Below are 10,734 nucleotides of genomic sequence, written 5' to 3' on the forward strand. Positions count from 1 at the left end.
AAGGATGACAAGTGTGACCGCTCTGCTGTCATACTATTTGACAGCACAGATGTTGTGGTTGGCCTCCACTCGGATGTCAAAGCTTCCTCTCCCTTTTTTCTTCAAGCTCTTCTCCTCTTCAAGGTTACAGTTGGATAAGTGCACCTGCCTGGCTGTTCCCACATAACGAATTCCACGATCAAGGAGCTTCACTACCAATGGGACACAGGTGAAGTAGTTGTCTGTGTAGATCTATAGTTCTGACCTTCTGGAAGCGTGGAGGCAAGCTTCATCACAACATCACCTGGCAATCCAAGTTCAGACTTGGCTTGTATCCCATTGACACTGCCTTGGTACACATCAAAGTCACGTCCTCTGATTCCATCTCAAACTCACTTTCTCCGTTTTGGATGGCAGCAATCACATCCTGCACACTGAATTGAGGAATTCTCTTTGCTGGTGCCATTCTGAAATGGAAAAAGTAATTAATAAATATGTATCAATAATACATATGCTTATTATATTGTATTAGATTACCTGAAGGAAAATATAGGGTGGTGGGACAAGTGTTCATTCTGTCTGGCTTAGCCTTATCATACTAAAAGGAATGCATGGACCACCCCCTTCCAGGTGTCCCGATGCAACAAGTATCTGAATCCTATTTGCATTGTACACTTGAGTCACACAATACTACCTGGCTTAGCCTTGTATCATAATAAAAGCAATACCTACACCCATACATGCAGGTAAACCAGTTCAACAAGTCACACAATCCTGCCTATCATCATAATAAAAGCAATACCTACACCCATACCTGCAGGTAAACCAGTTCAACAAGTTACATATCCTGCCTATTATCACAATAAAAGGAATACCTACACCCACACATGCAGGTAAACCAGTTCAACAAGTCACACAATGCTGTCTGGCTAATGCTAACAGGCTAATTATCATACTAAAGAGGGATACATCCAAGTTTCCCAAAACATTTCAGAAAGAACTGTTTCTGCCAGAATCAGAGTTAAATGTATTTTTGTAATTAATTAACTGATAAGATACAAGTAGAGTTTACAATATTGCTACAGATATAATTTCACATTCTTTTATCAGAAATAATGTATTAATTTATTCAATTCTGGTCTTAATTCAAAAATCTTAACAGAGGACACAGTTAGAACTTAGTTATAGTGAATTATCAAAGACATTATATATTCTATTAGTGTTTTATTTCCATATGTGAACAACATTTAGCTGACCCTTTTATCCAAAGCGACTTACAATAAGTGCACATTGTGTTGTAATATTACAACATAGACATAAGCTGCTCAATATCAAATGTGATGAATGTATTCCACAACAACTAAATATGTACATGTTCTATACATTGTAATAATCACAATAACAACGTTTTTTTTAGGCATTTTACTAACTTGAATCTGACAAATCCAGTCCAATAAAACAAAGAGATGTTGCTCGTTTGAAGATTCTGAAGTTTTGTGAGTTTATGGCCAGAGGGCAGGACCTATAAACACATAGTGTCACGATCCTAATGGTATGTCACGTTGTTAGTTTAGTCTGTCTTGTTTTGGGTGTTATTTTGTAATTCTGTTCTCCCTGTCTCTTGTCTTCCTTCCTGTGTTTTTCCTCCTGTGCCTGATTGTCTAATTGTGTTCACCTGTTGCCCTAGTGTGTCTACCTTCCCTGCCCAGCTGTTTCTTGTCCCGTGATTACCCCTCTCTGTATTTAGTCTTGTCTTTTCCTGTATTCCCCTGTCGGTTCATTGTTTGTCTCCCCTGTCTCCCTCCATGTTGGTCACGGTCAGTTTTGTGTGTTTATGCTACCTTGTGCTATCTATGTTTTCGATTCATGCCATTTTTTTGTTTATCAGCTTTTAAATAAAGCTCGTTTTTGTTTCTAGACCTTTTACCTTTTTTGTAGTCTGCATTTGGGTCCTACCTTTTCTGCTATCTTAACAGTGGTCTTAACAAATAGCATTGTGAGGCTGAACAAAAAGACCTTTTGACTATGTAAATGTAGTCTTTAAAAAAACAAAACATTTACTGACTTTTTTTACAGTGGGCCTTACAGGGTTAACAAAATAAGTTACATTCCTGATTGTTTGTTATTTGCCTATTCATATACTTCTGTCTTTATTGCATATTTTAGCCTTGCTGTTTTATGCCTTCTTTGTCTTGGATCTTTACACTTGCATTGACTGTAAGAATTTTGTTTTTCCACCAAGAAAGTGCATCGTAAGGAAAAATTAAGTCATTAGGAGTACACTTGAGAATTCTTCATCTATTCATTTGAATGCTAATATAGTATAGTATAGTTAGTGATGTTCTTTATTTATGGATATGATACTTGCTTATTAGGTTTTTTAGGTTTTGCCAGTCAATAAATGTTCTGTTATTAGTACCATTAGCAGATAGAAACAAAACAGAGCATTTGGAAAAGATAAATAGTCACTCAAATAGAACCTGTGTTCAATTGTTGGGAGCTATTAAAAATCAAGTGCAATATTGTTTTATTTCATATTAAGAAAAGCCATAAGGATTCCCAGATCTTGCAGACATGTTATCTACTGTAGTCATTGCAGTTTGAGATGGAATAATCTGCATAATCTTGTTTGAAATAATGTGTAAATCAAATAACTAGATTATATGTAATTTGCCATTAAGACAATGTATATGAATTACTGTCATAACAGAGCATCAGTCAAAATCTCAGTTCACTGGTACCACACATATTGTAGACTGTATGGTACTACATAAAGTTGGTTGGAGTTGTAGCCACAAGGAGGAGCAACAGCACGTTTGGTGTTGGTGATGTGGCAGCTCAGAGAAAAAACTTCTGATGAAGGAACATTCTCCTTTTAATATTTAACAAATCTGTTTCTTGGAAAATAAAATGGGGAAAAGTGTGCTGTTCCTACTCAAGTATGTCACTTTGCATTCTCAAAAAGGTATTTCAAAGTGTCTGTAAGCAAGACGTTGTACTCAAAGTTGAAACTGAGTTCAGTGATATTTGATATGTTGTACAGCCACTGCTTCACAGCATGCAAAAACGAACACTTTGTACATTTAATCTGCAGCACATATGATCCACAATAACATAACTACTACATACAAGCTTCATCTGACATGTTGTTTTTCTTAACAGTGAGACTTATATGAATGACCTGTATGCCGAGGAATGCGTTATTCACAAAAATGATTGATGGTTTTGTTCGAACAGAGAGCTGGACCGACTCCCAGACTGTGCCAAGGACTTGCTGAGGATGTAGGATGAGGTATATAAAACATGGACAGAAGCATCTCTCCCTGTTTTGGGCTATCTTTCTGTTACTGATTTTGTAGATAAGTCTATCTCAAAGACACATATTCACTTAAAGTATGAACACAGATGTGTAATTTGCACAGGAAGCCTTTAAGTCAAGCATTTAGGCATTTGCTCAATTTGCCTCTTGTTGTTTACTGATCCGAGACTTCAGATGAAATGGGTGGACTGTTGGAGTTATAAAAAACATATTTAATGCAGCAGCTACTACTAAATGTCAACTGTGACTTTTCACAGTTATGTTTTACTCAAAGTGGGGAAACCCCTTGTAGTTTTTATTTGACTTTTTCATTTAATTAAATATGTAATCATTCTTAAGTGGGGTGACAAGGACACAAGTCTTAAATTAAGTAAAACCTTTTGCATCTGCAGTGTTAAGAATTCACTTCCCCATTGTCCTTCTTCTTTCTTCTTTCCTTTGGCTGTTTTAACCTATTTGAACCTATGGCTGTTTTAACCTTATTTTAAACTAAAGTTCTACTTCATACATATTTTTCGTAATGCATTACAACATTCATGTCATAATTAAATAATCACCTAATGCAAACAATGTTGATTACATTCCTACATGTATCATATCCACCCAGACAGGCTAAATGCCAGCAACCATGATATTGTTTTTTCCAAAACGTAAAAAATAAGGTTTTCTTCTTGAAAATCCCCACTTGTTTGTGAGCTTCTGGTCTGCACACACCTTGGAAATGTTTTGTTATTGAGTTTTCTGAGGAAAGGGCACACAAAACGAGGCTGGAGATCTATTGTTGGGGAAATGCCTCAATGAGAGAGAGGGAAAGGGGGAGGTTGTATTTGTGACAACGTGGTGGACTCAAAAAGGATTAGTCCATGTTCTTAATGTGTGAGATGAAGGCATATATTATATAATAAAAAATATATAAAATGTATAATATCTACGGTGTGATTCGCATGACAATTAATCCATATCGTTTCCATATGTCATTATGTGCTCATGAAAACAAATATTTAAATGAGAATACGTGCTGTAGCCGTGCAGCTAATGGAACAGTCCAACACCAGTTCTCCCCCAAATTGCGGCACCAGCCTATAAAAAGTAGAGAGCGCACAAAGTTGGTACGGCAGACTTGTTTTGACTGAAGGGAAATATCTAAAATATAACTTCCTGCATAGAGATGGAGCGCACAGAGGTGGGGAAGCCAGAATCGTTGGAGGATCTGATAAAAATCCTGCATCAGATTTTCGAGAGTGACAACATCAATGTTGAGGAGGTCCAACATATAATGGAGGCATATAAGAGCAACCCCCAGGACTGGATGAAGCATGCAAAGTTCGACCAGTACAGGTAAAAATGTGATTGTTTATTAACGCTCATGATATTTGACTGCCATTAACCAGATCAGATATAACACGTTTATTATGCTGATGCACTTTGCACTGTGGATTCGTAGCCTTGTCTGTCGCCTTGGCCTAGTGTGTTCATGCTTTTACTCCAGTCCAAATGTTGTTTTTACTATCGTATTTGAACTTTGATTAATATTGTGTGTCTGTATTTGTCCGCTGATCTTGATTTTGTTGCAAATCAACGATGGCTGTTCTCTACAAACATGAGATGCCCTTGACATGACGAATATATTGAAGTTAGAAGGTTATTCATAACGTTTGCAAATAATTGAACACATTAATTAAATACTTCAATATTTAAAAAACAATCGTTCTCACGTTTGAACAAAAACCTGTTCTTGTTTCCATGCAGAATGCAGATTTCGTCACATCGTACTTGAATAAAAGATTGGAAAAACCCGACTCCTACCAAATTCATATTAATGCAGTCTATTTAGAAACACTACTCCTACATCAGGCTGACAACCTTATACAAAACAGTTTATTTTAAATTATAAATGTTTAAATCTGCAATGGAGAAAAAAATAGGGTTCTCAAATGCTTTGAATAGCTTCAGTGTTGTGATCAGTGAGGGGTCAATGGAGGGAGGGTGAGGGTGCCATCCAATCAACACTGAGAACACACACACACCCGAATGACTGTCTGTTGTCCGCGAGGGAGCTGCAGCTGCCTCAAAAACATTTAGAGACTGCCGGAATGATACAGCGCACAACAACGTGCAGAGTAATGTTTACAGAACAAGCATGGACGCAAAATGGCCTATATGACATCATTGGGGTATCTGTATGGAAATAAAATAAAGAAAAAACATTAAGTATCACCTTGTTGTCGGTTAGTGTGGGGTCCAGCAGGAATTTTGTGCGGGTGACATTAAACAGTTGTCCATTATAAGTAATCCTACAACAGGTTAACTGTATGGAAACTGCAATAAATTGGACATTTAAATCAAATAAAGATCATAGTGTTTAAATCTTCGTCACATTGAGATTTAGCTTTGTCCTAAAAATGATTTTAAAAATATATATATATTGAGAATTGGCATTCAATGTAAAACGTGTGACAACTCCTCTTCTCTGGACTCCTTTAGGACATTTTCTATATGCACTTTATATCTCCCTGTTTGTTTAACACATTGTCCTCTTCTTCAGGTACACAAGAAACTTGGTGGACGAGGGTAACGGGAAATTCAACCTCATGATTCTGTGCTGGGGAGAAGGCCATGGCAGGTGAGATGCTCCCGCCTGCAAATTGAGGGTTGACATCACAAACACAAGTGTTTCTTATTTTATTGCATCATACAATAACATCCAAATTGTGTTTAGCTATTTAGCAAGATCTCAGCGATAACTGCAAATGAAAAGCTATGATACAGGTTGCATAAAGCTATACAATCTATCGTGTAGTCAAGTGATTTTCTGTGGAAATTATTGTCTCACAGTAATAGAGATAAAGAGAGTCCAATGTTCTACACACGGAAAGGCTGTCTAAACAGATGTTATTTAGTTATATCTATTGCATGTTGCTCCTTTTGAGCCTATATCACCTGAGCACCTAACACATAAGGGTATAGACATTGACATATTCATTTGAGTTTGTTTTGGGTTGATAATATAAATGTTATATTTTTATGAAAATATAACGGAACATTTCTTTCACCTACTGAAGGACGGCCATGAAAACGGGCATTACATGATATTATGTATAAAATGTATGTGTCAGTCTGTAGGAAGAGTTTGAATTTCATATCTCAAGAAGAAGAGTTTCTGAGAACTGGCCCTGACCCTGCTAATGAATCTGAGAATTTCCTTAAAGGGCAGATTTAAAAGGGTGCTTTTAGTCCAAAGGTTATGACAAGGATCTCACACTGTATGCTTGTTTTTATCTTTTCCATTTGCAGTAGCATCCATGATCACTCGGACTCGCATTGTTTTATGAAGCTGCTGCAGGGTCAGCTGAAGGAGACCCTGTTTGACTGGCCGGAGAGTAAATCCAAAGGAGAAATGGTCCAGAAGTCACAGAGAATCCTCCAGGAAAACACGGTTGCTTACATAAATGGTGAGAAACCAGACAGTGTGCTTAGTGTTTCTATCCTTTTAACTAGGCTTGATTGTTAATCAGGGTATATGCAGGAATCCTGAAGTCAAATTTAATACCTTTTATGACCTTTTTTAAGACCCTTTCCATACATTTTAAGACCTCATCGCCACTTTGAGTTTTAACCGGTTACATTGGCGACACACACCTCACATGTACTATATACAGTATTGATTGTCCTTCCTCCTTATCTTCCAACCATTTGGACGCAAACTTGCATTTCCCCATAACGATGTTGTTTAACTACCGGCGTAAACGGACCTTCGCGCGCTATCAAGCAGTGAGCGTGCGATGTCCTGTTCAGATGACGTCAAACCCAACGGGATGCCATAAATAAACTGCACAGAATCACACTACACACCTATGCAATGATTACATTCAGGCAGACTGTAGAATACAACCTCTTTGGACTATTTATATACTTATTGAAAAGAAGCTACAAAATGTAATACCTTGGAAAATGCCGTTTAATACTTTTTAATTGCCTTAATTTCCGCTAAATTGATTTATCAACTTTTAATACTTTTTAAGACCCCGCGGACACCCTGATATTTCATCATTTTTTAAATATCTTAATGTTAATTATACTTGTTTGTTTGTGTGAGGGCAAGGTGTGAAACTGGTGCTCAATATGAGGAAACCCTCTCATTATATGTCTTGTTCAGTAAAACACAACAAAAATCCCTACATTTTCTTTCCCAGATGAAATATATATTATCTCTGTCACAGTCCGAAGTCTGTGCAAATGAGTTATTTGTGTGGCACTTTTTACAGCAAAGTTTCCAACCTCTGCAGTTACATAATGTCAAACTGGTCTCAGAGGAGTTAGGAGCCGGTTCTTACTTTACAATGAATAGTATTCATGTCTCTCCCCACCTCTGCTGACGGAGTGCTTCCCTCAGCAGAGCCCTGGTGTGATGTTTGTTGGTTGCAGTACTCAGGAAGTGCCTCTGTGTGAGCCTCAATTCACAGCATTCCAGTGGTCTAAATGTATGTTTTTAAATCGTGTGTGTGTTTGTGCATATTTTAGACTCCATTGGCCTGCATCGTGTGGAAAATGGCAGCCACACAGAGTGCGCTGCCAGTTTGCACCTGTACTGTCCCCCGTTCCAGGCCTGCCAGACCTTCGACCAGCGGACGGGGCACACGAACATCGCCAAGATGACCTTCTGGAGCAAAAACGGGGAGAGAACTCCATTTGTAAGCAACTTTTTATCACTATTTACATTTAAAGTAACTAAAAAGTTGTGTGTTGATGTTTTGGTCTTTGGATTCTTACATTTTGCAAAGTAAATTCTGTAGGTGGAAGTTATGAGACTCTTAATGTGGGAAATTAAATATGTGACTTGTTGACACGTTTTTAATCACAGCATTGCATGCCAAACACTAACAGCCTAAATATATAGCTTGAGATGTTAGCAACAGCCAGACAGAGAGAGACAAAGGTTAATTTATACAAACTAAATAAAATACTAGATGATTGCATTAATGTACAATGCCTCAACCCTAACCCGGTAATAAAGTCTTTTTTTGTTAAGTTACCACATATTGCCACCACAAACAGGATCAGTGCAGACAGTTAATTGAACTTCCTCACCTCCCTGCCTGAAGAGCAGGAAGTGGGACGTTTTTATACGGTCTTGCTACTCTCATTAAGCTTAGTTTGCAGAAAATCACAGCAGCACCCTTTGAAGATTCAGGGTTTTAATAGGAAGTTTCCATTACATATACATTAAATGTGTTCCAGTTGCTGTAGTTTCAACAAAAATGATGCTTATGTTAAAAATAAATGTTATGAATTGAAAATTGCATGCAAAAGAATACAGCACAAAAACATAAAACAATAGCACCTAAAGAATAGGACCTCTGCCTGCTTTGGTTCCCCTGCCACAACTGTGGTCTCATCTGAAACGCACAAGTTGTATAAGCATACCTTGACCATAACACTGTTAAGTTTCTGCATTAGATTGCAATACCAAACAGAGGAGATAAGATAGTAGAAGTACGTAAGTGTTAGCACACAACGAACTTAACTCGCTACACGCCTCTCGCTCTCAACTCTGGTTGTGGGCTGAGGTTTATTTTTTCCGGATTCATGACCAATTGTGCTGTAATTTAATTTTGAAATCTTAAGTCTAATGGTGTAAACTGACTTAAAATAGTTCTGTTTTTGCTTAGTTTAGTACTTGTGAGTCTATGTATTACTGTTATTCAGTGACTAATGACCTGACCCTAGTCTAAATAGTTTCCGCCCTTTTTTCCAGGAGACCACAGTTTCACAAGAGAACAACTAATGGTCGCTCCTGATGAAGAAGACACACGCATTTAAAATGACAATGTTGTGAAATTGTTTCAAGGAAAAACTGCTGGGGAAGCGAAATGTGGACCTACTATGACTAAACAACCCATTTAAAAATCAGGAGCGGGCTGGTTCAAAAGGACAACCCAGTAATTAGAATGGCTTTATCGCTGCCCAGTGTGAGCTTGGCAAATACTGATGAGCACAGGACGAATGCATGAATAGGCTTGGACATGGATTGAATCTGCCTTTTGTTTGCTGGGCCTGAGGAGACCCTTTTCCAATAACAACATTCCTGTTCATCCACAACCTGTGTAACCACACTTTTGTAAAGTTATGGCCCATAGTCTAAGAGTATAGCTCTAGCTTTTCAAAGAGGGGGGAAATATTGCTTTATAGTGTTTAATTTTTATCTCTGAACAAAAAAAAAAACGTTTTCTGCAATCAACAATTTTGTTATCGATGGAGCACTTTTATAGCTGTATTTACTGTCAATTTATACCACTCAAAATTGTCTTAACACCTGTTGCAAATCTCCAATTGTACGCATTTTTTTGTTTCGTTTGCATTTGGTAAAAAGAAATGTAAAGCTTTAGAGTTGTGTTGTTTTTAAAAGTGCGATGGTTGTAATTTATTTGCGGGGAAGAGAGTTTTTGAATCAGCTAGCTTCCGTGTTACTTCTTAATGTATTCATCCTTAAGTTTTAAACAAGTCTTTTGTATTATTAGACTATATGTTCAGATAAAGCTCATACCTTTTCTCAGGATTTTGGCATATTTTACTTGTAGCTGTATTTATATAGTGTGTAATTTTTGCAGCATAGCACCTCTCCTAGCACCGTCAAATGCATGAATGATTTCTGTGATGCAGTAAAAGATACATCTGGCCATAACTGTAACGCAATAAAACCATTACAATTTCATAGAACTGCACTTTGTGTTGTCCTCATTTTTTTCTGTTTGTGTAATAAGTGCCTGTATGCAAAGAGCTTGTTTGGTACACCTGGAGAAAACTTTCAAAAGCCAAAATAACAGCTGATGACTCATGTGTGCCTTTTGCTGTCGGATGCTGGGTGTAAACATTTACATTTATTTGTTTCAGTGCCTCTTACTGATATAGTAAATATTTGCTAGCAACTCCTAATGGTTGATTAATAGACAATGAAAGTGTATTAGAGTCATGTGGAAATTGCAGCGAATTGTCAAGAAATAAGCTGTCTGGTTTCAGCCGGCAAGCAAATTAATGCAAGCGCTGCCCTCTGTACTTTGATACGAGGTTAATATTGATTGATGATTAACTTGAACAATAAGCAGATTATGTTATTGAAGCATTGATAACAATTTTCAAGAACCAGCTATTCAGCTGATGTCTGTTCCAATTTGTATCTCCTCGGCAAGCAAACAAGTGTATTAACTGACTCAGCGTGTAAGTATAATTAATGAATTTGAAAGATAAGGCACAATTGAAGACGGGAGTGTATATGCAAAGCTCCAGTTCTCTGTAAAACTATACTCCTACTATAAATACTGATACTTTACCTTTGTATACATTGTTTATATCAAGCTAGACTGTACAACACTCAGTGCACTTTTTATTTTACCTAAACAAGTTGATCTACAGTTTGTAATGTTTTACATGAACTTGAA

The 10,734-nt window shown here is 37.3% G+C and overlaps 1 protein-coding gene across 2 annotated transcripts; it reads left to right on the top strand.

The window, feature by feature from the left end:
- The first annotated feature begins 3,216 nt into the window (after nucleotides 1-3,216).
- Nucleotides 3,217-10,020, top strand: cdo1 (cysteine dioxygenase, type I). Of its 2 annotated transcripts, XM_079689170.1 has the most exons (6): nucleotides 3,217-3,271; nucleotides 4,465-4,636; nucleotides 5,844-5,921; nucleotides 6,593-6,750; nucleotides 7,820-7,989; nucleotides 9,054-10,020. In XM_079689170.1, the coding sequence occupies exons 2-6, from the start codon at nucleotides 4,467-4,469 to the stop codon at nucleotides 9,081-9,083; spliced, it is 606 nt and encodes a 201-aa protein (XP_079545296.1). In that variant the 5' UTR covers nucleotides 3,217-3,271; nucleotides 4,465-4,466; the 3' UTR covers nucleotides 9,084-10,020. The 2 variants fall into 2 exon arrangements, with proteins under 2 accessions (XP_079545296.1, XP_079545295.1); XM_079689169.1 differs by lacking the exon at nucleotides 3,217-3,271 and having other exon boundaries at nucleotides 4,387-4,636.
- The last annotated feature ends 714 nt before the right edge of the window (nucleotides 10,021-10,734 follow it).

This window comes from Notothenia rossii, assembly GCF_949606895.1.
Source record: "Notothenia rossii genome assembly, chromosome: 6".
Taxonomy (NCBI): Eukaryota; Metazoa; Chordata; class Actinopteri; order Perciformes; family Nototheniidae; genus Notothenia; species Notothenia rossii.